General features: G+C 40.6%; 4 protein-coding genes across 4 annotated transcripts; all 4 read left to right on the forward strand.

Annotated features, from left to right (window-relative positions):
- The first annotated feature begins 8,167 nt into the window (after nt 1-8,167).
- Nucleotides 8,168-9,523, forward strand: LOC130405411 (extracellular calcium-sensing receptor-like). Its single transcript, XM_056610474.1, has 4 exons — nt 8,168-8,239; nt 8,470-8,556; nt 8,711-8,980; nt 9,092-9,523. The coding sequence occupies exons 1-4, from the start codon at nt 8,168-8,170 to the stop codon at nt 9,350-9,352; spliced, it is 690 nt and encodes a 229-aa protein (XP_056466449.1). The 3' UTR covers nt 9,353-9,523.
- A 699-nt stretch (nt 9,524-10,222) lies between these two features.
- Nucleotides 10,223-11,348, forward strand: LOC130405413 (vomeronasal type-2 receptor 26-like). Its single transcript, XM_056610475.1, has one exon. It carries the CDS (start codon nt 10,509-10,511, stop codon nt 11,346-11,348), a length of 840 nt encoding a protein of 279 aa, XP_056466450.1. The 5' UTR covers nt 10,223-10,508.
- A 3,517-nt stretch (nt 11,349-14,865) lies between these two features.
- Nucleotides 14,866-18,308, forward strand: LOC130405414 (extracellular calcium-sensing receptor-like; the record flags this gene model as incomplete). Its single annotated transcript, XM_056610476.1, has 8 exons — nt 14,866-15,171; nt 15,340-15,426; nt 15,584-15,853; nt 16,004-16,216; nt 16,355-16,627; nt 16,751-16,978; nt 17,075-17,198; nt 17,293-18,308. Coding segments are annotated over 8 exons (2,415 nt in total), but the record flags the coding sequence as incomplete, so codon positions are not given.
- Nucleotides 18,309-23,894: 5,586 nt separating this feature from the next.
- Nucleotides 23,895-27,116, forward strand: LOC130405415 (extracellular calcium-sensing receptor-like). Its single transcript, XM_056610477.1, has 8 exons — nt 23,895-24,167; nt 24,325-24,411; nt 24,503-24,772; nt 24,912-25,118; nt 25,248-25,526; nt 25,658-25,885; nt 25,984-26,107; nt 26,203-27,116. Exons 1-8 carry the CDS (start codon nt 23,907-23,909, stop codon nt 27,114-27,116), a joined length of 2,370 nt encoding a protein of 789 aa, XP_056466452.1. The 5' UTR covers nt 23,895-23,906.
- Nucleotides 27,117-27,478: the final 362 nt, after the last annotated feature.

Here is a 27,478-nt window from a genome sequence, read left to right on the forward strand (position 1 = left end):
ATTATTATTTATCGCTATTATATTGTTATTATTTATATTATTGTTTATTATTTATTATGATGTAGATTTGAGAGCTTAAAACGGCAATGTCAATTCTTTCACTCTTTACTCTTCTTTCCTGCCATCCAGCTTGTATATCAATTGCAAAGGGTCAATTTCACTACAAATTTTGGTGATACAGTGTCATTTGATGAGAGTGGGGATGCTTTACCAATCTACGATGTGATAAACTGGATGTGGCACTCAGATGGAAGCACAGAAGTAAAAAATGTGGGCGAGGTTAATGAATTGGCTTCAAAAATCGATAATCTTAATCTTGACGAAGACAAAATCTTTTGGAATTTCGAACCTAAAAAGGTCTGCTTACAATCAACCTATTGCCCTTGACATGTTTATTTATCATCACATGAAATGGGAACAATGTTTGAATGCAGTGACATTGATCCCCATTTAGCCTCCCAAGTCAGTGTGTAGTGAGAGCTGTCCCCCTGGCACCCGCATGGCCAGAAAGAAAGGTGAACCTGTCTGCTGCTTCGACTGCATTGCTTGTTCAGAAGGTGAAATAAGCAATAAAAAAGGTTTGTTTGATACAAATATTTTTCTACAATACACATCTATTGTACATATATTGTCAAACTCAACAGCTGAACAATAACTTTGTGTCGTTTGTTAGACTCAACAAAATGTACCAGATGTCCAGAGGAGTTTTGGTCCAACCACCAACGTGATCACTGTGTACCCAAAAGCATGGAGTTTCTTTCCTATGTTGAACCCCTGGGCATCTCCTTGACCACTGCTTCCTTATCGGGAACGCTTTTATGCACTATTGTTTTTGGAATATTCACTTATCATCGTACAACACCAGTTGTTAGGGCCAACAACTCAGAGCTTAGCTTCCTCATTCTGCTGTCACTCAAACTATGCTTCTTGTGCTCCTTGCTTTTCATTGGTCACCCAAGGCTGTCAACTTGTCAGTTGAGGCAAGCAGCCTTTGGGATCAGCTTTGTGCTGTGTGTCTCGTGTATCCTGGTGAAGACCATGGTTGTTCTGGCGGTGTTCAAGGCATCCAAACCAGGAGGTGGTGGTAGTCTGAAGTGGTTTGGGACAATGCAACAGAGAGGGACTGTTGTATTTCTGACTTTAATCCAAGCAGCAATTTGTACAACCTGGCTTGTGTCTTCCTCACCAACTCCTCATAAAAACACACAGTACTACAAAGACAAGATAATAGTTGAGTGTGTAATTGGGTCAACAGTTGGTTTTGGAGTTTTACTAGGATATATTGGCTTATTGGCCATTCTCAGTTTCTTACTTGCTTTCTTGGCCCGGAATCTACCAGATAACTTCAATGAGGCCAAGTTTATCACCTTCAGCATGTTGGTCTTCTGTGCTGTTTGGATAGCATTCATCCCAGCTTATATCAACTCCCCTGGAAAATATGCAGATGCTGTAGAGGTATTCGCCATTCTAGCTTCCAGTTTTGGGCTGTTACTGGCCCTATTTGGACCAAAGTGTTACATTATTATCCTGAAGCCTGAGAAAAACACAAAAAAAGCTTTAATGGGACGAGGCACACCAATGTCATAAAATCGTGGTCATCTGGAAATCTTTTTGAAAGAAGAGATTTAGTCTGAGTAGAATTACTACATTACGAACTTTCTGTAATGCCTTCATTTTAAATTTTAGTTTGAAATCATTGCAGACATATAATTAGAACAGCAGTTATTTTGTAGATCTGTAGGATTAGTTTGACCAACATTCAACATTGTCACCACTTATTTTTTACCAGATCATGCAAGACTACTTTTTCTTTACGTTTCTTTAGAGACTGATATCCTAGCCCACAGGCTGAATCCTTCTCTCTTGTGATACTTCGTGATACTTCATTTGGAATGTTATACTCTATATGGAAGCCTGTTTCCGGGATAGTTGTTTGTACTTCTTTCCGTGCAGCTCTTACCACAAAGTCCATATAGATGTTAAATAATGGCGGGGACTCAAGGGCCCCTTGACGACATCCAACGACAGTTTCAAAGAAATCCTTTCCACCTTTAATACATGCCTTTGTGCCTGTGTAGAGGGCTCGGAGTATAGCTGTTAGTTTAGGACATCTTAAACGGATGTCAAGGCAGCGAAATAAAGCATCTCGCGGAATCCAGTCGTACGCAGCTTTGAGGTCTATAAACGCCACAAACACGGGAGCTTTTGATTTCTTTGAGAGTTCAAGAATACGTTGTAGAATAAATATGGCGTCAGAGGTTGATCTGTTGGCCCGAAATCCATATTGCGTTGGTAGAAGGATTTTCTCGTATGTCTCCCTGATCCTAATAATGACGACACCAGATATCACCTTTGATAGAGTCGCAGTTATGCTTAATCCTCTGTAGTTTTCGGGTAACAATCTCAGCCCTCTCTTGTATAAACAAGTTATGGATGCTTCCAACCATTTCTTAGGGACCATTAAACACGACCAAATCTTACGCAGTAGAAGTGTGATGTACTTAAACAATGATTCTGATGTTGTGTATTTCAGTTGTTCAGAGTGTATATTGTCGGTCCCTTGGCACCTGCCATTCTTCAATTTTGCTATGTTAGCCTTGATTTCTGAGCAGTCTGGCGGGCTGTCGTTGATGACAGGAAGGCCATCAGGTGGTAGCAGATGAGGATAATCATCAGGCTGTTCTAGTTCCGGCTGTGGGTTGTAAGAGCGGGCTCCAAAGTGTTCAGAGAAGTGTCCCTCCAATTTTTTGGTCGGTATCATCTGTCTTTTCACTCATGATAGTGATGTATATCTTTTCATTAGCCTAAACTCCTCCTCTGTGTCACGCTGTTCACTAGCATAATTAAGTTGATTAGCCTTGGATGTAAAATAGTCATTTTTCAGCTTGGTGCGAGATTTCCTGACATCGTAAGACAATGCCTTCTTCTTCACTGGATCTTTCTCTTTATGGTATTGCTTCAACAGATCCTGGTACTCTTTATTCGCCCATGGTTTTATCAGCTCATTTCTTGCCCTCATTGGAATGGTTTCTGTTGACGCCTGTTGTATAACACTTGTTAGCAGTTCTTCAGCTTCGTCAGGCGTCTGAGGACTTTGATTGGGCAGTAGCATAGAGTCAAGTGCGCCACTATACAAGTCCTGTATTGATGGATCATCTCTCAATCGGCGCAGATCAGGATGTTTTTTATCCGGCTGTGTTTTGCGAGATGTTTGTATGTTCATCGTTTAATTGCACTACAGGCTTTTTTTTGTATCTTCCTGTTTTGATCAGTATATGCCAATGTTGTTATCAATAAAAAAACATTTGCACAAGGCAAGCCGATGCACTTCTCCGTGTTGATAAGAGCATTAAAATGAGAACAATTAATGGAACGAAGAAATCAAGGGATATTTAGCATAGAAAAAAGATTTGCGATTAATCGTGATTAATCGTGAGTTAACTATGACAATAATGTGATTAATCCCGATTAAATATTTTAATCGCTTGACAGCCCTAAATATAATATAACAATACTAATATTATCTATGGGTATTTACATAATATTACATCTAATATCACGGCCAAAAGCTCGGATGATATTATGAATCACAAAGACTGCGTCTGAAGTCTCTGGCCCTTCCACAACAAGTAAAGATTGAGCAGAAATACTTTTGAATGTGTTCATTTGAATTGTGTTTAAATATGCTACAGTGGTCATTTGTTGAGCAAATTCATGTAAAACAATGAGGGTTTTGATTGTAGCCTGTGTGATAAAATATTTGTTACATTTCGTGCACTCGCTCAAATTGATCGCTATAGACTACCCTAGGTTTATGAAATAAACAGCGGCAAGCTAGCGAAAACCGGCAGCAAGCTTTGCGGAGTACTGGTATTTAACAACCATGGCGAATCAAAATATGATCACACACTTCTTCTTCTTCTTCTTTATACAGCCTGCCTATCAATTTTCTTAAGTGCAATAAACTCGGACGATATTTTTTCCAATTTGACCGGTAAAATGAAACCTTCCCGGTCACATGACCGGCACCAATTTCTTTTAGCGGAAACATTGCTCTTGAGGCAACTCTCCTGGAGTTCAAGACAATTCGTCTGGTTGAACTTGAAAAGGGGATAAAGGCATCGAAGCCAACAACTTGTATGTTGGGTCCTTTCCCTTCCAAGGTTCTGAAGGACCTTCTTCCCACGGCGGGGCTTGCAATGCTCTCGCTTATGATTCTCTCGCTTTCGACAGGAATTGTTCCCTAGAATTTCAAGGCTGCGGTGTTAAAACCACTACTCAAAAAGCCTATCATCCTTTTCGCCTTGCCCTACCTGCATGTGAAAACGAAATGCTTTTCTCGAATCACCTTTTATGAACAATAAAGTCCACACGAACGTTAAAAACTATATAAATCGGCCACAATGGGAATATGCGGCATATTCCAATAATAATCGCGCCAGTGAAAAGATGAATGGAATACTCAACCTATATAGTCTAGTGAAGACGAGTTTGTGCTCTGTTCTTGCACCAACATATTCAATGTATTAAGAGGATTAAATTATACTGGAGTTTTACTTTTTAATCCAAGGGCCCTATCTTGCATCTGGCGCAATGGACTTTGTACACTGACGCATGTGTCATTGCTAGTTTGCAACTGGTGCAGAGCGTTCTTTTCCCTCAACCACCACGCGCTTGTAAATTAGGGATTGGTTTTGCTCCTCATTAAATAGAACCACAGTTACCGCACATCATATGTGTTTTCTTTGTTAAAATTTATTTGAGGACTTTGCATATAAGTTTTCTTTGCCAAAATGTATTTGAGGACTCAGTGTTTGTATAAACTGAGCCATTTGAAGTTTGAAATTCATGTGGCCATGCATATGTCTCATCGGAGACTGCAAACACGATGTCAAAATATCAACTCTTCAGATCCAAATGCGCTCATGGCTCTTAAAGGGGATGGGAGATGGCACTCTCATTGGTTTATTGCACGTTTCCGCGGTAATAGACATTGCCATTGATTGTATTATGCGTTACGTCTTTAGTTTGCGTGTGTTTAAACAGAGCACACAACTCCCAACGGCTAGCCGTTATAAGGAGCATATATAACTAACTAACTAACTAACACACGCGCGCCCGCATTCATTCATTCTTTTTAACACTCACTCGCGGTAAAAAAATGTTTTTCACGATCAAATACTCATCAATCCTAAAAGTTATGGGCATGTAGGCCTAAACGATGTCTGTGTCAGAAATACGTGTTTGCTGTACGGTGTTTGCAGATGCATTGATTTAAAAGTACAACTTATTACCGCTGCATCAGCTGTTCTTTCCCAAATAATTTACCAAGAATGTGCGGCTAGGTAGATGAGAGAAGCAAAGTGTATGCGCGAGGTGCACAAGCAATCCGTATGCATCGCATGCGCATGTATGCATGTGCCCTTAAAATAGCATCTGAACAACGCGCTACTGACTTTAAACCAGGTATTTCCTGGTCTGTGGCGCAATTGTATTCAGAAACTGCAAAATTTCGTTTGCGCCAGAACACGCCTCCTCCTTTCGCCGAACCGCCCCTTGGGGCGCAAGATCACTCCCTAATTTACCGGCGAGTGGCGGTGGTGGGAAAAGAACGCTCTGCGCCAGTTGTAAACTAGCAACGACACATTCGCCAGTGACTTAGTCACTTGCGCCGGATGCAAGATAGGGCCCTATGTGATGAGAAACATAATTAGGCTGTTACCTCCGCCATGTCCTACGACTAGTACAGTGTACACTATGGTCACTAGGAAAAAAGATAGCCCGTTGTGATTAGTTAAATGGATATATTTTGCTGGCAAGAGCCATAAACTTTTGTGCGATTAAAGACCACTGCTTCATTAAAGTCTTCTTTTCGCAAAACGGAAATCGTGTTGTATGTGTAAAGTCCATTTCAAATCAATGATATAATTTAAATGTCATGAGAAAAAAAACAATGCACAATCAATGTAAAAGGACATTACAACGCGAGTTGTGAGTCAATGCTCTATATCACAACGAAAACGAGGCTAATTATATTAACGCTGTCGAGAGGCGGTGTTAAAGGTCCCATGGCATGCTACTTTAAGGATGCTGTAATTTAGATATTAGTGGGCCCCTGACACAGTATTTGAAGACGTTCCCGAAATTCAGTCGTGGTGCAGAATTACAGCCACTACAAGCCAGTCGCACATTGAGCTTTCCCCCCAAACGCGTCGTTTCGGTGTCTGTAGCTTTAATGCAAAAAAAGCTGTTTACAGCTTTTTTTGTTTACAGTGGAAGTATCACAAATGGCGAGGCACACACAGCTTTTGGCCGTGTTCTGTAAATATTCTAGAACACTCCGGGTGCTCTGGCGGGAGTCCTGGAGCTCTATATCTAAATAATATCATATTGTACATAGATATCTATATCATATAATATATATTATCACGGCCAAATGCTGTGTGCGCCTCCGGACGATATTATGAATCTCAAACGACTGCATCGGGATCTCCGACGTCTCTAGTTCTTCCACTTCCACATCAATCTGAAGTTGACTGAACTGCGACATCGAGGAGAAAGGGATTGTTGCCCGCGATTGTCTCCCGTCGGAGCCCCGCTGCCCACTGTCGAGGAACCACCACCTCGGAAGCGGGCAGCAGGGCTCCTGTGGGAAACAAACGTGGGCAAAAATCCCTTTCTCCTTCATTTTGCGGTTCATGTACTTCAGGGTGGCAAAGCCAAAGTTCATTTACCCCAATTCCTTCTCAACCATGGCTGAGATAAACCCCACTACGTGTCTCGCTGTGGAAATACCAGAGACGTCAGAGAACCTGACGTGTTATGCGCCATAAGAACAACAGCAGAACGGTTATCCACATAACAAAGAAGTGTACAACACTTCTGTTAGAGAGTGTGTATTCACACACACACACACACATGGCGCTCGCATGGTCATAGCTCATTGTCTCTATCGCAATGGCGAGGCGCACACATCTTTTGGCCGTGTTCTGTTAATATTCTAGAACACTCCGCGTGCTCCGGCAGGAGTCCTGGAGCTCTATATCTAAATAATATCATATTATACATAGATGTCTACATCATATAATATCTATTATCACGGACAAAAGCTGTGTGTGCCTCTGTGTGATTGGTTAAGCAGATATATTCACAAGTGAGAGCAGTAACAAATCAAAAGAAACTGAATATTATAGTTCAAAAAACACTATACATGCAAGAAATACACATACACGCCCGCCCCCCCCCCCTACACACATGCACCTGTATGAATGCTAAACAACCGAATGAAAGTAGAAGTACACAAGATATTTTCTAAAAAGCCGCTGTAAATTCGATGGTATTTCATGAAGGAAGCTGTAGAAATGTTGGATGCTTAGAATTGTTACATTAATAATGTATAATATTGAGTGTTTTGTGCTGTTATTATCGTGATGCAATACAGTTCCATCCCCCAAATGTGTGCCTAGTCTTGATAGGCTAAACAATAAAATAAAAAAATGTATTGGCAAGGGGGATGGAATTTGACTGTTTATAAAGTTGTGTTTGAGAAAGAATGTAGAAGGGTTGGTTCAGATTACAGGGCAGTCATGAGAGCTCATAAAGAATCACACTTGCTCATATGTGTTGGTTTGTTTCTGTTCTCCTTCTCGTCCTATCTGTCTTCAACAGGTCCCCTCTATTGTAAATCACAGAGACAATTTAATCTGAATGGATTGCACAAGTTTGGAGACGTTATTCTAGGAGGGATCTTTAAAATGAATTTGTACACTGCATCTTCTGAACTTTTCTTTACTTCAGGGCCACAACATCCCATGTGCTTTGGGTAAGTATCTGAGTGTTGAGGCATTCTAACTGTTATAAAATGAAAGCGTAACAATGTTGTTTAGATTGCAAAATTACACAAATAAAATCTGCTATGGCTAGGATTTTGTCAATTAAGGCTATTGAACTATTCAGAAAGTACAATTCTGTTTGTGTACAAAGATTTTGAATAATTTAATTATTGTTTTTTAGCTTTGATCCTGTAGGTTTCAGACAGGCCCAGACCATGGCCTTTGCTGTTGAGGAAATTAATAGAAACTCCAAGCTGCTTCCTAATATATCTTTAGGATACCATCTATATGATAGCTGTAGCAATCTAGGGATCTCATTACGTGCAGCTCTGTCTATGACCAGTGGCAGAGGAGAGCCGTTTCAATTAAATGAGAGCTGCAACGGGAAACCTCCTGTGCTAGGGATTGTGGGAGACACTTCCTCAACACGTACTATTGCCATTTCTAGTATAGCAAGCTTGTACAGGCTACCATTGGTAAGTTGACACCCATTTTTCCGATCAGACAAAGCTTCTGGTTGATTATTGGCATTACTTTTAAAATGACTAATAGAAATTAGTCAAGTCAGTCAAGACCAAATTAATTCTAATAAATTCAGGCAAATGGATCATAACAATTGTTTCTTTACGTTGGACAGGTGAGTTATTTTGCCACATGTTCCTGTCTGAGTAACAGGAGGCTGTTCCCATCCTTCTTTAGAACTATTCCAAGTGATGCCTTTCAGGTAGAGCACATTCCTTACCCAAGCAACGATTTTAGTTTTCATGAACCATTATCAAATATCTGCATGCATATTATGGCTCTGCGATGTGTTTTAGATATTCAAACATGTAGGGAATGTTCCAACTAGATGTTACACCGGCTATTATTTTCCACAGGTACGAGCTATACTCCAAATTCTCAGGCGGTTTAATTGGACTTGGTTTGGCCTGTTGATCAGTGATGACGACTATGGGCTCCACGCCGCCCGATCCTTCCAGTCAGGCCTGGCCCAGAATGGGGGAGGCTGCCTGGCTTATCTAGAGGTTCTGCCTTGGGGAAAAGATGAAGAGGTGCTGAAAAGGATTGTTGGCATAATGGAGAAATCCACATCCCGTGTGGTTATTGCTTTTGCACATCAAAGCAACATGCTTAATCTCATGGAAGAGGTTTGTTATTTTTCTTATGAGTAGGGATTTTCGCAAAAGTAAGATTGAAAAGCACAAATGTGTTTCAGTAGATAAAACAAATGGATACATTTTATACTTTCCAAAACACAGGTGGTAAGGCAGAAAATGACAGGCCTACAGTGGATTGCCAGTGAAGCCTGGACTACGGCAATTGTTCTTCAGACCCCCAGCTACATGCCTTTTCTTGCAGGCACTCTGGGCATTGCCATCCGCCGGGGGCAGATACCAGGACTCAGGGACTTCCTACTGAGAATACGCCCTGACAATGACAGACAAAGCAGCCAGGACAACAATTTAGTGCGGGTTTTCACCTTACACACCGATTCAGAATCGCAAGCTAATATCTTGTAGGAATGCTTTTCAATGTATATGTGACCTATTCATGATGCTTATGTTTGCTTATGAATCCCCCTTATTCATGAATTCCCCTTTATTAGGTGAAGCAGTTTTGGGAGCATGTATTTCAGTGCAAGTTTATAACCCCTGGCATGGAGTTTGAAGGCAAGACTAAAGAAAGACTATGTACAGGCAATGAGAGTCTAAGGAATATAGGGACTGAATTCCTGGATCTGTCTAACCTCAGGTCAGAGTATAATGTGTACAAGGCAGTTTATGCTCTGGCACATGCCCTACATGACATTCTGCAGTGTGTTCCAGGGAGTGGGCCTTTCCAAGGTCAAAGTTGTGCCAGTTTACAGGGACTAGAGCCATGGCAGGTCTGTTTTCAATACAATACAATTATATTAATTTCTTTTCTGTGATTTCTTATGTTTATTATTTATTATGTATTAGTATTATTATTGTTCATTATTTATTATGACGTAGATTTTAGAGCTCAATACTGCAATGTTAATGTTTTCACCCCTTCTTTCTTGCCATCCAGCTTGTATATCAATTGCAAAGGGTCAATTTCACTACATATTTTGGTGATCAAGTGTCGTTTGATAAAAGTGGGGATGCTTTACCAATCTACGATGTGATTAACTGGATGTGGCACTCAGATGGAAGCACAGAGGTAAAAAATGTGGGCGAGGTTAATGAATTGGCTTCAAAGATCGATAATCTTAATCTTGACGAAGACAAAATCTTTTGGAATTTCGAACCTAAAAAGGTCTGCTTACAATCAACCTATTGCCCTTGACATGTTTATTTATCATAACATTAAATGGGGAAAAAAATTGAATGCAGTGACATTGTTCCCCTTTCAGCCTCCCAAGTCAGTGTGCAGTGAGAGCTGTCCCCCTGGCACCCGCATGGCCAGAAAGAAAGGTGAACCTGTCTGCTGCTTCGACTGCATCCGATGTTCAGAAGGAGAAGTCAGCAATAAAAAAGGTTTGTTTGATACACGTATATTTCTACAATGCACATCTATTGTACATATATTGTGAAACTCAACGGCTAAACAGTTATAATTACTTCATGTTGTTTGTTAGACTCAACAAAATGTACCAGCTGTCCAGAGGAGTTTTGGTCCAATCGCCAACGTGATCACTGTGTACCCAAAAGCATGGAGTTTCTTTCCTATTTTGAACCCCTGGGCATCTCTTTGACCACTGCTTCATTATCTGGAACACTCTTATGCACCATTGTTTTTGGAATCTTCACATATCATCGTACCACACCAGTGGTTAGGGCCAACAACTCAGAGCTTAGCTTCCTCATTCTGCTGTCACTCAAACTTTGCTTTTTGTGCTCATTGCTTTTCATTGGTCAACCAAGGCTGTCAACTTGTCAGTTGAGGCAAGCAGCCTTCGGGATCAGCTTTGTTCTGTGTGTCTCATGTATCCTGGTGAAAACCATGGTAGTTCTGGCGGTATTCAAGGCCTCCAAACCAGGTGGTGGTGGTAGTCTGAAGTGGTTTGGGGTAATGCAACAGAGAGGCACTGTTGTATTTCTGACTTTAATACAAGCAGCAATTTGTACAACATGGCTTATTTCATCCTCACCAACTCCTCATAAAAACACACAGTACTACAAAGACAAGATTATAGTTGAGTGTGTAGTGGGGTCCACAGTAGGATTTGGATTATTACTAGGGTATATTGGCTTACTGGCTATTCTCAGTTTCTTACTAGCTTTCTTGGCACGGAATCTACCAGATAACTTCAATGAGGCCAAGTTTATCACCTTCAGCATGTTGGTCTTCTGTGCTGTTTGGATAGCCTTCATTCCAGCTTATATAAACTCTCCTGGAAAATATGCAGATGCTGTAGAGGTATTTGCCATTTTAGCTTCCAGTTTTGGGCTGTTACTGGCCTTATTTGGACCAAAGTGTTACATAATAATCTTGAAGCCTGAGAAAAACACCAAAAAAGCTATAATGGGACGAGGCACAACAAGATCGTAATAAAGGGTTATCTGGGTATTTTATGAAAGAAGAGATTTAGTCAGTGACTAGAGTCATTATGATACCTACTTTCTATTATAACCTAATTTTCAATTGTAGTTTGAAATCATTACAGATCTATAATTATATCCGCAATACTTTTATAGATCTGTAGGATTAGTTTGTCCAACATATACGTCAAAAGAGAGAATAAATCTTGTTTTTAACATTGTGACGAAACCACTTAACTTTTACCAGATTATACAAGCCTAATTCTTCTTTAATTCTTTAGAGACTGATAAGAGCCCCGATATCCTAGCCGCCCCTACCAGCTCAATCCTCCTCAATCCTTCTCTCCTCAACTCCTATGCATATCAATGGAACGCTGTAAACAAGGGAACAGCACTGAGCTGTGGCAGCTGATCGTATTGGAGGTCTAATTCAAATGTGGCATCTGATGCGCACACACAAGCTAAACTTTTTTGGTAGACAATGTTACTATAAGCTCCACTGTACAGTCCGGAAACCAACACACTTTGACTGATGGTTTTAAAATCTAAATCGTTTAGCCCCTGTAGAAATACATTTGTTGAAATAATCTTCTGAAATCTCCATCTGGCCACTCTCAAATCAAGTCTAGACAAATATTTCCGTAGCAAAATAGTAAAAAGAATAAACCAGCCACCAGATGGGGGGGTCTTGGGGACAACGATTTTTTATTTTTTATTTTAGGTACGGTAAAAATGTTAAGCGTCTGGTTGTCTTGTTAGGTATGGTATTGGTACCTAGCCTGGCACCGCCCACCTACCTACTTCCGCTCAATTTTCATTTCACTTCAGTAGTCAGTCTGGGTCTAAGGCTACGTTTACACGATGACGGTCTGAACAGAAGACGCAAAAGTGGCGTTGCGTCTTCACTTTTTATTCCGCATTTAGACAAGCGTTTTCGGAAGGAAATCTGCGTGCATACAGTGACGCAAAAGTGTATGGAATTCGATTGGGTATGCATGCCAGGCGTCTAGGTGGTGCTGTGATACACTATCACACAACACCGCCATGTCTGAGCGCATGCGTAGAATCTTCCTTCTTCTCTTATCCGTGCCGCAAAAACCAAAAAGATCCTTCTCTGTTCAGTAATACTATCTGTACATATCCTGTACATTTCGTGGAAAGACTCCTGTACGCTTGTTAGAGCTGCCAGAGCAGCTTGAAGGTCCGACGCATGGAAATAATCTGACATGTTTGTTTATTTCCTTGTACTGGCACATGTATGTGACGTAAACGCGTACGCGACGTGAGCAGATCTGAGCAGTGTTTTGCGTCTTGGCAGTGTAGACGGAAACGCTACGGCGGAGCGGATTCAACTTTTCCAGAGGGTGGTTTCAGATGTATGCGTTTTCATGCCCCAAAAACGCCCTCACCGTCTAAACGAAAGGCACTTCCGATAAATTTTTGGTCGTTTTTACCCGCAAGCGTCCTCGTGTAAACAAGACCTAAGGTATATTCATGGCTTCCTTCGAACGATCGCGCAACGTGATTCCCGGCCAAACGTTAGCGATTGGTTATGGCAGATCCAGAGTGGCACTGGGCAGATCAAATAGTTTTATACTTCAACAGACACCCGCCTTCAAGTGAGTTAACGTTGGTAGGTACAGACTCTCTGTACAAATTAAATTAAGTACGAGAGTCTGGTAGGACAAGGCTAATTGGTACCCTGTTCAAAGTTCAGTTTATAAAGTTTGTATTTATTTTTTGGAGGGGGGTATATCGAGTGTTTGTCGATGATGGTTGGTTCAAACAGCCTCACCAGACTTGAGAAAGGCTAATAGACTCTGGGGCTGGTTGAGGTAGCACACCTGTGGTGATTTGGGCAATCAAGGCACACAGGAACAGCCAGCCATTACCAGATACTCAGGAAGATAGATCTGGCATGTCAGCATTCAATTCCTGTTCTGCTTGCAACAAACATTCCATCTCTAATAAACCATTTTCCTACAATATTTTCTTGTGTCTTTGCGTATGAGAAGCCCATTAAAGCCACACGCCTAAGTGGTGTGTGGGGGGTCAACTGGAACAATATCCAAAAAGGTATGTGCACCAAATAAAACAAAAACAGAACTACTAATCCTGTTTCTACATAGGCCTTTTTGATAAAGATGAGTTGGCTCCTACATAGAATTTTAAAAACGTATCTATTGACTCCAATAGGGTCATACGGTCTGTCATTTACTGCTTCAGTACATTTTATGTGTCTAGATCCACTCCTTAACCAAACAAAACAATAACAATGAAAGATAATCCACTTTCACTGCCCAAAGGATGTGCCATTGTTATTCGTAGGGTTGCATTTAAAATGTATATAACTTAGATGTATATTAAACTATTTTACCCTTTACTACTTTATCATGGCCACAAATCGGAGCTGGAGGCGTGTCTGACAGCAGTACACCAGTCCGGTCTGCCTGGTAAATCAAGGCCTGGATTTACCAGCACAGTGTTCTCCCGCGGATTCTGTGGACCCTGCTTGTGTACGAGTTCCCAATAACAACAGTGAAGGCGTTTGAGAGGAGGATCAGCTGTTACTTCCGTTGATGGCTGGGCCTGCAGGTCGGGACTTGATCAATCCTGGCTGGGTCGCCGGGGTTAGGCTGCATGATGTTGAAAGACCCGAAACACCCAATGACCCAAAGTTCCATCACTGATGATCTGCATAAGTGCATCAAAAGATGTATATTATACTAGGAGATCTATATACACTTGGTTGCCAATTTCAGAGCAGACACCAACCAGGTGTGGTGGAAGAAAAGTCCCTTCATCCTATAATTATAAGATTAAACCAGTTGAATAAACACATTATTGTAATTACCTTTTATATGATGACTTCTTATTTTTCCAACATTTAAAAGAACAAAAGGGCTTCTACAACGTGCGCATTTTTCATGCGAAAGGGGCACTTGAAATGAGAGTTCACAAGATACCTATAAAAAACACTGTATATTCAAAGCTTTTTTCTTAAGTAAGCAGTAGAATTGTTGTATGCTCAGAATTGTTATCCATTCTTTAATGTAATTATGGTAATGAAGTCCAGTTCCCTCCCCAAAATGTCAGCATAGCCTTGATAGATACAGCAAAAAAAAAGTAAATTGGCAAAGGGGATGGCATTAAACTGTATATAAAGATGTATTTGAGAAATCATTTAGTTAAGAAAGGTGGGGTCAGATTGGAGGGCAGTCATGAGAGCTCATAAAGAATCACACTTGCTAATATGTGTATGTTTATTTTTAGTCTCTTTCTCCTCTCATATGTCCTCAACAGGTCCATTCTCTTGTACATCAAAGAGACAATTTAATCTGAATGGAATGCAAAAGTCTGGTGATGTTATTCTGGGAGGGATCTTTAGTTGTAACTTTTACACTGCATCTTCTGATCTGTATTTTACTTCAGAGCCAAACGATCCCATTTGCTTTGGGTGAGTATGTCTAATATTGTGTTGATCAAGGCATTTTAATAATATAACAATGTTGTAATGCATAATAAATTTGTTTATTAGATTTAGTCATGTAGGTTTCAGACAAGCCCAGACCATGGCATTTGCTGTTGACGAAATTAACAGAAACTCCAAACTTCTTCCTAATATATCATTGGGATACAATCTATATGATAGCTGTGGAAACCTATGGAACGCATTGAGTGCAGCTCTGTCTATGACCAGTGGCAGCGGAGAGCCATTTCAATTAAATGAGACCTGTTACGGTTATCCTCCTGTGCTAGGAATTGTGGGAGATTCTTCCTCAACACGTACTATTGCTATTTCTAGCATAGTAAGCTTGTATAGGGTACCAATGGTAAGTTGTAACCTAGTTTATGAACAGACAAGGATTCTGGTTGATGGTTGCCATTGCGTTTAAAATGATTAATCGAAGATAATTAAGTCAAATGCCAAAGCCAAATCAATTCTAATGTAATTTAGACAGATAAATGATAACAATTGTTTCTATCTTTACATGGGACAGGTGAGTTATTATTCCACATGTTCCTGTCTGAGTGACAGGAGGCAGTTCCCATCTTTCTTTAGAACTATTCCAAGTGATGCATTTCAGGTAGAGTGCATTCCTTACCGATTTCTGTATCCATGAAGCATCATAAATAATCTGCATGCAACTCAAACCTTTGAAATGGGAATTAGATATTGAAACATGTCAAAATTATTGAGAATACATGCTCTACAAGCTATACATGTTTTTTGTATTCAACCAGGTGCGAGCTATGCTCCAAATTCTGAGGCGGTTTAAGTGGACTTGGTTAGGCCTGTTAGTCAGTGATGATGACTACGGACTCAACGTTGCCCGATCCTTCCAGTCAGACCTGGCCCTCTCTGGGGGAGGCTGTCTGGCTTATCTAGAGGCTCTGCCTAAGAGTAATGATGTAGATGATCTGCAAAGGATTGTTGGCATAATGAAGAAATCCACATCCCGTGTGGTTATTGCTTTTGCACATGCAAGCAACATGCTTAAACTCATGGAAGAGGTCAGTGATTTGTGTTATTGAGAGGGGTGTAGTGAGATTTATTTTTTGCACATTCTGTAAGCAAATCATTCAAATATGACTGTGAAATTTTTACAGTAGTTGCATTACAGGTGTTTAAACCTGATATACTTAATGCATTAAAATCCACAGGTGGTAAGGCAGAATGTTACGGGCCTACAATGGATGGCCAGTGAAGCCTGGACTACAGCCGTTGTTCTTCAGACCCCCAGCTACATGCCTTTTCTTGCAGGCACTCTGGGCATTGCCATCCGCCGGGGAGAGATACCAGGCCTCAGGGACTTCCTACTGAGAATACGGCCTGACAAGGACACACTCAGCAACCAGGACAACAATTTAGTGCGGGTTTCACCTTACACACCGATTAAGAATCACAAACAAATATCTTGCATGAATACTTTTAAATATATATGTGACCTATGCATGATACTTATGTTTGATTATGAATCCCCTTATCATGAATTCCCCTTCATTTAGGTGAAGCAGTTTTGGGAGCACGTATTTCACTGCAAGTTTATGACCACTGATATGGAGTTTGATGGGAAGACCCAGGGAAAACTTTGTACAGGGAATGAGATTTTAAAGAATATAGAGACGGAATTCCTGGATCTGTCTAACCTCAGGCCAGAGTACAATGTGTACAAGGCAGTATATGCCCTGGCACATGCCCTACATGACATTCTGCAGTGTGTTCCAGGAAGTGGGCCTTTCAAAGAGCAAAGCTGTGCCCGTTTACAGGGACTAGAGCCATGGCAGGTCTGTTTTAAATTAAATTCCATAATGAAATAAAAATGACATCATGTTACCCTTATTTAATATATTGTCGTTGTGACAACTCAATAGCACAACGTAGATTTTCTCGTGTTTCCCACAAAACAGCTGTTAAATTACTTGCAAAGGGTCAATTTCACAACAGATTTTGGTGATCAAGTCTCATTTGATGAAAGTGGGGATGTTTTACCAATCTACGATGTGATGAACTGGATGTGGCTCTCAGATGGAACCACAGAGGTCAGAAATGTGGGAGAGGTCAACGAATTGGCTTCAAGACTCGATAATCTTATCCTTCAGGAAAAGCAAATCTTTTGGAATTTTGAATCTAAAAAGGTCTGCTTTCAATCATCCTTAAGTCCCTGACATGTTTGATATATCATTGAATGAAAAGTTAAATATTTTCATCATATCAACTTGTTCCCCCATTAGCCTCCCAAGTCAGTCTGTAGTGAGAGCTGTCCCGCAGGCACACGCCTGGCCAGAAAGAACGGGGAACCTGTCTGCTGCTTCGACTGCATTTCTTGTTCAGAAGGACAATTTAGCAATAAGACAGGTTTGTTTGCAGAAATACATTTCTACACTGCAAATTTATTGTACGTATATTGTGGGAGGCAAGTAATACAACTATTTTAATTATTTCCGGTTAGATTCAACACAATGTACCAGCTGTCCAGAGGAGTTTTGGTCCAACCCCCAACGTGATCACTGCGAACCCAAAATCATCGAGTTTCTTTCCTATATGGAACCCCTGGGCATCTCCTTGACCACTGCTTCATTATCTGGCACACTTTTATGCACAATTGTTTTTGGAATCTTCACTCATCATCGGACAACGCCAGTGGTCAGGGCCAACAACTCAGAGCTTAGCTTCCTCATTCTGCTGTCACTCAAATTATGCTTCTTGTGCTCCTTGCTTTTCATTGGTCACCCAAGGCTGTGGACTTGTCAGTTGAGGCAAGCAGCCTTTGGGATCAGCTTTGTGCTCTGTGTCTCGTGTATCCTTGTGAAGACCATGGTTGTTCTGGCGGTATTCAAGGCCTCCAAACCAGGTGGTGGTGGTACTCTGAAGTGGTTTGGGGTAATGCAACAGAGAGGGACTGTTGTATTTCTTACTTTAATACAAGCAGTAATATGTACAACCTGGCTAATGTCGTCCTCACCAACACCTCATAAAAACACACAGTACTACAAAGACAAGATAATAGTCGAGTGTGTAGTGGGATCGACAGTTGGATTTGGAGTTTTACTAGGATATATTGGATTACTAGCTATTCTAAGTTTCTTACTTGCTTTCTTGGCCCGGAATCTACCAGATAACTTCAATGAGGCAAAGTTTATCACATTCAGCATGTTGGTCTTCTGTGCTGTTTGGATAGCCTTCATCCCAGCTTATATCAACTCTCCTGGAAAATATGCAGATGCTGTAGAGGTTTTTGCCATTCTAGCTTCCAGTTTTGGGCTATTACTGGCCCTATTTGGACCGAAGTGTTACATAATAATCCTGAAGCCTGAGAAAAACACAAGAAAAGCTTTAATGGGGCGAGGAACACCAATATCATAAAAACATGGTTATCTGGCAACCCTTTTAAAAGATTACTACATTACCTACTTTCTATTATAACTTCATTTTAAATTGCAGTTTAAAATCATTTCAGATCTCAAATTATAGCCACTTATTTTATTGATCTGTATTATTAGTTTGACTAATCAACATGTATGTTCAAAAACAATAAATCTTGTTTTCAACATTGTGATGAGACCATATATGTGTATATGTGATTACATATTGTTAATCTAGGGTTTGGGTATTATTATTCCGGATTGGTAATGTCTATATCTCTACTTTGGACTGGTCAACAGTTTTCAAATTTGGGGTATATTTACATATTTGTGTCTCCAAAAGGTTTGGTGCCAAAATTTGTTGCATATTGGTAAAAAAAAATCTAAACTTCATGTTTATGCCGCATTTTACATTTTGCGAAAATGTTGTCTAATCCTTCAGAACTAAAGCATGAAATTACTCACAGTTTTAATATCCAGGATCTATGGACTTGTCTGATGATCTGGGAAATGGTACAGATTTAGCAAGAGAGAGACCATGATCCTGACCAGGTGTATACAAAGTGTGTGTCGATAGCTCAAAGACTGAGGTCACAGCGCCAATGTGAATCATTTGATAAAATGCTCAACTAAGTGCTAATGCACCTTTTCCATCATCGCAAGTCCGTGTAAGAGGGATGCAGGAACTTGAAACTTACCAGGAACATAGAGGACCCCTCCCTTAACATGTGTACATAGTTGGTGTGCCTCTCTCTATCTCTGTGTGTGCCTGTCTCTCTGTATGTATGTGTGTGTGCTTTTGTGTGTGTGTGTGCACGTGTGAGTAAATACCATTTATAAGATTTTGCTGACGCTTTTATTGAAAGCAACGTACAACCATTCATTCACACTTTCACACATCGACGGTGGAGTCAGCCACGCAGGGCGACAGCCAGCTCGTTGGGAGCAGTCAGGGTGAGGTGTCTTGCTCAGGGACACCTTTGCCACTCAGCTAGGAGGAGCCGGGGATCAAGCTAGCAACCTTCAGGTTACCAGTCAACCCACTCTACCTCCTGAGCTACTGCCACCCCCCACCCCTGCCGGACTCTGAATACCTTGTGTGACTGCCTGTTTTTCTTTATGTATCTTTAGAAACTGGCAAGAGCCCTGAGATCCAAGCCCCCCGTTTCTTCACTCCCGTGCATATCAATGTAACACATTAACAGGAATGAGCAGTGGCAGCTGATCGTATTGGAGTCCCAATTAAAATATGACATCTGAAGCACACAAACTTAACTTTTGCTGTTGCCGATGTGTATACAAGCTACAACATTCAGTCCAGACGCCAGCGTCTAAACGAAGTTCTGGATCCGAGATAATGGCAAATGGGATTCATTTGTTTAGTCGCTTGTTATTTGTACACATATATACACATATATATTAATCAAAAAATATATATACACATATATATATACACAGACAGACGGACAGACATAGATATAAATATATAGATAAACATACATATATTTATATGTATACAAAAAAGGTATGTGAACGTTTTTTATTTTGTACTGTTCATATGGAAACAGGGCTCCTGCTTCTGGCTTATTGCTGAGTTAACCTACCTAAACAGAAGCATATTGCTCTGATTGCATTAGATAAGAGTACATTGCACTATTCTACATTGTTAATGCTGTTCATTCTTAAATTGTTTAACCATTAAATGTGTAAGGTGTTATAAAAGTGTTGCAGGAAACAATAAAGAAAATCTGGTTTAATGCCAGGTCCGGGCCAAGTTTTTACTGTCTTGTCTACGGAAAGGCCTTTTTGTTAAAGGGCCACATGTTCTTTAGAGGTAGAAATATGTGAAATAATTAAGATTTTTTTGGTTAATTTATGATTTGCCGTTTGCTTAAAAATAACCAAATAAATAAAATCCAACTCAGTACCGTATTGAGTTGTATAGCATCTTATCTTGCATCGTGTTGAATCACATTGAGTTTATTCAAATCGTGTCGAATCACATTGGTAGCTATTCGACACTACCAATGTTTCTTTAATGAATCGAATCATTGGCAATGCATCGAGATGCGCATGCATGTCCCCCGTTGGCCCCAGTGATGGGTGCACATCCCTACTGCCTACCCTTTGGCGTGGAATAAAGGGCTTGCGGTTCAAGTCCTTCAACAGAATCCTGAAATCTTCCAACGTTTTGAATGCCATGACAATCCAGGCTGTAGATGTTGAAAATGTTTGGACACTACTTTACACATTCAATGTCTAAATTCAATACATGTGTCTGATACAATTCACTCGTAAATTAACCAAATGCACTTTTTGATTAAGCTTGGTCTGGCAATATCTGATGTAACCCATGAGGCCTCTATGACCCAGAAGGAACACAGAAAGCACCTCCAGTCCCCTCCGCCAGCAATGGCAGCAGCCCAGGTTTCCGGTCTCAGAGATGGAGTGGGAGGGGGTCAAACTGGGGTGTTGTGGGACAATGGTGGTTTGAGTTTTCATTTCTTTATTTTAGGTTTTGCAATACCGTTAAGTGTACCGTTTGTTTTTGGTAATTATGGTAACATGTTAGGAGTTCAAGCATTTGCATATATTTTTTAGAAGGGGGTATATTGAGTGTGTGTGGATTGGTTTAAAAAGTGTCAGCTGGCCTGAGACGGACTAATTAACCTCTGGGGATGGCTGAGGCTGCACAGCTGTGGTGCTTTGGGCAATCAAGGCACACAGGATAAACCAGCCATTAACACACACACTCAGGAAAATAGATCTGGGCCCAGTTTCCTGAAAGCATCGTTAGCCTAAGTGGATCGTGAAGTGCGTCGTACGAGCATCGTACAGTTTTCACACCGTTTTCCGAAAGCAATGTTGGTAACGAACGTCGTGAAAACGCTCATAGCAAACAAGGACTCCAGGGGTACTCGTAGGATGCTAAGAGCATCGTTAGCCTACTATAGCCTCAGTGGCGTCACCAGCAGACATTCCGTGTATTGGATGCAATACCACGGAATGCCCAGCTGGCACAATTTCGCACCCAAAAACAGTGGTTACTGCCTTGTGTGGGAGGTCGCTTTCGAGCTTCACTTGCTGTCTCCCTCTGATTTTAATTCAACCATCGTGGTTAAAATGTCCTCATATTGATCAATGACAGAAGACAGGCTACTGTAGACATGAATCATGCTGAGACCAGCGGGTGTCGGATAATTTCTGCAGGCGTTTTTTGTTGCGATTGTTTGCATTAAGCACTGAAGGCGCTTCGGTGAGGCTGTGATGAAGTTCACTATTTATTGGACTGTGTCTAGACGGTAACGAACATCCCTGACCATAGTTAATCGAGTTTGTAGTCTACACTCAGCCGTGAACTCATTATTGCATGCGGGTGTCTTCATTCATAGAAAAATGTAAACATTCTGGAGTATGCAATACTAGAAATTATTCTAAAGAGGTCTAGACTCTGTGCGCAGTCCCGCCTTCTCCAGTGAACCAAGAAAGCCAGTGCCGTGACGACCGGGGGTTGACCCCCTCGGTTCTACACAGTAAACTTGAGATAAGAAGGTGAAATTGCCGGGCGTGCCAAGCTGCGACCGAACCGGCTTGGCGGCGTAAAAAGACCTATAGCCTACATCCTCCTGCCCAACAATATGGGCAGGATCTAGACCAAGCTCTCCTAATCGGGTCAGCAATAGCCGTGTGTCAATGCCTAGCCTCTGCGTTTGAATGATAATGAATTAATGGAGCGTTGCATTTTTAGTCTACAAATATTCTAGACTAGAGAGTGCGCGCCAATCAATGAAACTTTATGCGGAATCAGATAAAGTCGGCTCTCTTTGCTGCGCAAAGCATGTTTCAGAAATCAACACCTAGTTGTCACACAAGCTTATTTTGATTTTTGTAATATCGAAGGGGGGAAAATGCCGTGAAAAAATGTACGCACATGCAATCAGGATTAGGATCGATACATATGTCGGCCTAGGCCTAATCAATTGTGTTTTAATATCTTTAGCATTCAAATGATTGCAGTCTATTTTTTTTGAAGGCTACTCTTTTGTTGGCCTTGATGGGGAGATATTTTAACGCTTTTCAACCCCATTTTCCTGCGTCTCCCTCAGTACGGGGCCCATTTCAGCACCCAGTTACAATCCTACGAACGTCGTGAGTGCAGTGAAGGCGCGTTCCTGTTAAGAGGAGTTTCGGGAAACGCTCCAAAGAAATTCACGATTCGCACGATCCATCGTGAGAATGATCGTACGAGCAAAGATCCATCGTTATCGGGAAACGAGGCCCTGGCATGTCAGTATTCAACAACTGCTCTGCATGCTACAAACCTTTCAACTCTGTAATACAATTACAAATAGGGCATTTAGCTGACGTTTTTATCCAAAGCGACTTACATCGTTTTAATACACACATTGACACAGAGTAAACCATGCAAGGCAACAGCTCGTCAGGAGCAGTTAGGGTTAAGTGTCGTGCTCAGGGCACATCAACATTCAGTTAGGAGGGATTGAACTAACAACCTTTCGGTTACAAGACAACTCCTCTACCTCCTGAGCTAATCCGGTTTTCTACATATCTACCCGTGTCTTTGTATATGAGAAGCCCAGTAAAGCCAGACGCCTCAGTGGTGTGTGCATGGTCAACTGGTACAATCCAAAAAGGACAATAACAGAACTCCTCATCCTTTTTCTACACAGGCCTATTTGATAAAAATGAGGTGGCTCCTACATCAGTTTTTACAAGTTTATATAGACTCCAAAAGATATTGACTCTCTTACAGTCTAAGTCATTTACTGATTCAGTAATCTCTGGGATCCACTCCCTAACCAAACAAAATAAAATAACTATAACAATGTAAGATTCACTTCCTCTGTCACTTAAATGTTTCATTTAACATTAATAGAACTCTCTCAGTTCATCACAAAATACTCAAAAGAAGACACTCCCAAACTAAATATCTCATGATTTTTTTACTGTTATAAGTTTCTGAGTGGCTCTAGATTTATGGCTTTTTCGGAATGTAAAATTGCATCATCAATAAAACATTATACATGTGCACAAAAAGATAACACACGACAAGATATCTAAAACAGCCTCTGTAAAGTTAAAGCCATTTCATCAACGAAGCAGTAGAATATTCGGATGTTTAGAATTGTTATTTTAATTCTTTCTTATTACTTGAATGTTACTATGGTAATGTACTCTAGTTCCCTCCCCCAAAAGTCTGTCTAGTCTAGATACATACAGCAATAAAAAAAAGAGTAAATTAGCAAAGGGGATGGCATTATACCGCATATAAAATTGTGTTGTGAGAAATAATTTAGTTCAGAAAGCGGGGTCAGACTAGAAGGCAGTCATGAGAGCCCATAAGGAATCACACTTGATAATTTGTGTTTGTTTGTTTTTGGTCTCTTTCTCCTCTCATACGTCTTCAAAAGGTCCCTTCTCTTGTATATCAAAGAGACAATTTAATCTGAATGGAATGCACAAGTTTGGGGATGTCATTCTGGGAGGGATCTTTACTTTTAACTTTTTCACTGAATCTTCTGAACTTTATTTTACTTCAAAGCCAAACCATCCCATTTGCTTTGGGTGAGTGTCTAAGAATGTGTTGACGAAGCCATTTTAACTATATAACAATGTTGTTTATGAATAATTTCCTTTTTTTTTTAGCTTTCATCCTCTAGGTTTCAGACAGGCCCAGACCATGGCCTTTGCTGTTGAGGAAATTAACAGAAACTCCATGCTGCTTCCCAATATATCGTTGGGATACAATCTATATGATAGCTGTGGAAACCTATGGAACTCATTGAGTGCAGCTCTGTCTATGACCAGTGGCAGCGGAGAGCATTTTCAATTAAATGAGAGCTGTTATGGATATCCTCCTGTGCTAGGAATTGTGGGAGATTCTTCCTCAACACGTACTATTGCTATTTCTAACTTAGTAAGCTTGTACAGGGTTCCAATGGTAAGTTGTGACCTCATTTTTAAACAGACAAGGTTTTTGGTTGATGAATGCCGTTACATTTAAAATTACTTATCAAGAAGAATAAAGTCAAAGGCCAATTCGAAAGAAATTCAGGCAGATAAATCGTAACAATTGTTTCTACCTTTTCATTGGACAGGTGAGTTATTATTCCACTTGTTCCTGTCTGAGTGACAGGAGGCAGTACCCATCCTTCTTTAGAACTATTCCAAGTGATGCATTTCAGGTAGAGCACATTCCTTACCCCAGGGAATATGTAGGGAAATGTTCCGCAAGCTATTTTTATTTTGTTTTAATTCGATTTTTCATTCAACCAGGTGCGAGCTATGCTCCAAATTGTCGGACGGTTTAAATGGACTTGGTTAGGCCTGTTAATCAGTGATGACGACTACGGACTCAACGTGGCCCGATCCTTCCAGTCAGACCTGGCCGAGTCTGGGAGAGGCTGTCTTGCTTATTTAGAGGCTCTGCCTAAGAGAAACGATTTAGATCAGCTGCAAAGGATTGTTGGCATAATGAAGAAATCCACATCCCGTGTGGTTATTGTATTTGCATATGAAAACCACATGCTTAATCTACTGGAAGAGGTTCGATTTTTTCAAAAAAAAAAGACAATTTTAGGTGTCTTTTAAGTAAATGCAATTTAAAGTGAAAAGCAAAAATATGTTGCAGCAGATGAATCACTTTGTTTACTTTTTAAAAAAATATATACATTCCAATCCACAGGTGGTGAAGCAGAATGTTACGGGCCTACAGTGGATGGCCAGTGAAGCCTGGGCTATAGCCATTAATCTACAGACCCCCAGCTACATGCCTTTTCTTGCAGGCACTCTGGGCATTGCCATCCGCCGGGGAGAGATACCAGGCCTCAGGGAATTCCTTCTGAGAATACGCCCTGACAATGACACACTCAGCACCCAGGACAACAATTTAGTACGGGTTTCATTTGACATATATTCAGAATCAAATATCTTGTAGGAATACTTTTAAATGTATATGTGACCAATAAATGATACTTATGTTTGTTTATGATCCCCCAAATCATAAATTCCCCTTCATTAGGTGAAGCAGTTTTGGGAGCACATATTTCAGTGCAAGTTTGTATCTCCTGGAATGGAGTTTGAAGGGCAGACTCAGGAAAGACTGTGTACAGGGAATGAGATTCTAAAGAATGTAGACACTGAATACCTCGAACTGTCCAACCTCAGGCCAGAGTACAATGTGTACAAGGCAGTATATGCCCTGGCACATGCCCTACATGACCTTCTGCAGTGTGTTCCAGGGAGTGGGCCTTTCAAAGGTCAAAGCTGTGCCCGTTTACAGGGACTAGAGCCATGGCAGGTCTGTTTTCATTCAATTCAATAATGAAAATGAATTGACATTTTCCCGTGATTTTAAATAATGTTCATTTGAGAACTCAATAGTAAAACATAATTTTTTTTCACTATTTACTCCTCATTCCTACCATACAGCTTATATATTACATGCAAAAGGTCAATTTCACAACAGATTTTGGTGATCAAGTGTCATTTGATGAAAGTGGGGATGTTTTACCAATCTACGATGTGATGAACTGGATGTGGCTCTCAGATGGAAGCACAGAGGTTAAAAATGTGGGTGAGGTCAAAGAATTGGCTTCAGAAATAGATGATCTTATCCTTAAGGAAGACCAAATCTTTTGGAATTTTGAATCTAAAAAGGTCTGCTGACAATCTATCTATTATCCTTGACAAGTTTAATTTGTCATGGTATGAAAGGTGGAATATTTTTAAATGCAATCAACTTGTTCCTCCCTTAGCCTCCCAAGTCAGTGTGTAGTGAGAGCTGTCCCCCTGGCACTCGCATGGCCATAAAGAAAGGTGAACCTGTCTGCTGCTTCGACTGCATTCCTTGTTCAGAAGGAAAAATAAGCAATGAGACAGGTTTGTTTGCAAGAAATGTATTTCTTTATTGCAAATCAATTGCACATATATTGTCAAACGCAAAGACTAAAACTACTTTGGTTATTTTATGTTAGATTCAACACAATGTACCAGCTGTCCAGAGGAGTTTTGGTCCAACCCCCAACGTGATCACTGCGAACCCAAAATCATCGAGTTTCTTTCGTATATGGAACCCCTGGGCATCTCCTTGACAACTGCTTCATTATGTGGTGCACTTTTATGTTTAATTGTTTTGGGAATCTTCATCAATCATCGGACCACGCCAGTAGTTAGGGCCAACAACTCAGAACTCAGTTTCCTCATTCTGCTGTCACTCAAATTATGCTTCATGTGCTCCTTGCTTTTCATTGGTCACCCAAGGCTGTCGACTTGTCAGTTGCGGCAAGCAGCCTTTGGGATCAGCTTTGTGCTGTGTATTTCGTGTATCCTTGTGAAGACCATGGTTGTTCTGGCGGTATTCAAGGCCTCCAAACCAGGTGGTGGTGGTAGTCTGAAGTGGTTTGGGGTAATGCAACAGAGAGGGACTGTTGTATTTCTTACTTTAATACAAGCAGCAATATGTACAACCTGGATTATGTCGTCCTCACCAACACCTCATAAAAACACACAGTACTACAAAGACAAGATAATAGTCGAGTGTTTAGTGGGATCGACAGTTGGATTTGGAGTTTTACTAGGATATATCGGCTTACTGGCTATTCTAAGTTTATTAATTGCTTTCTTGGCCCGGAATTTACCAGATAACTTCAATGAGGCCAAGTTTATCACCTTCAGCATGTTGGTCTTCTGTGCTGTTTGGGTAGCCTTCATCCCAGCTTATATCAACTCTCCTGCAAAATATGCAGATGCTGTAGAGGTGTTTGCCATTCTAGCTTCCAGTTTTGGGCTGTTACTGGCCCTATTTGGACCAAAGTGTTACATAATAATCCTGAAGCCTGAGAAAAACACAAAAAAAGCTTTAATGGGGCGAGGAAAACCAATATCATAAAAACATGGTATCTGGCAATCCTTTAAAAAGAAAATAATTAGTTGATGAGTAGAATTACCACACTACCTACCTTCTATTTAAAGTTCATTTTCAATTGTAGTTTGAAATCATTACAGATCTCAAATTACAACCACAGTTATTTCGTTGATCTGTCTTAGTTTGACTTATCAACATGTATGTTAAAAGAAAATAAATCTTGTTTTCCACACTGTGATGAGACCTCTTCTTTTTTCTACCAGCTTAAGCAAGCCTAATTAGGTATTCTCAGTGTATCTGTGGATACATATTGTTAATCTAGGGTTTGGGTATTATTATTATTCCGGATTGGTAGTGCCTGCATCTCCACGGAGGACTTGTCAAAA

The sequence above is a fragment of the Gadus chalcogrammus genome, chromosome 16, assembly GCF_026213295.1.
Source record: "Gadus chalcogrammus isolate NIFS_2021 chromosome 16, NIFS_Gcha_1.0, whole genome shotgun sequence".
Classification (NCBI taxonomy): Eukaryota; Metazoa; Chordata; class Actinopteri; order Gadiformes; family Gadidae; genus Gadus; species Gadus chalcogrammus.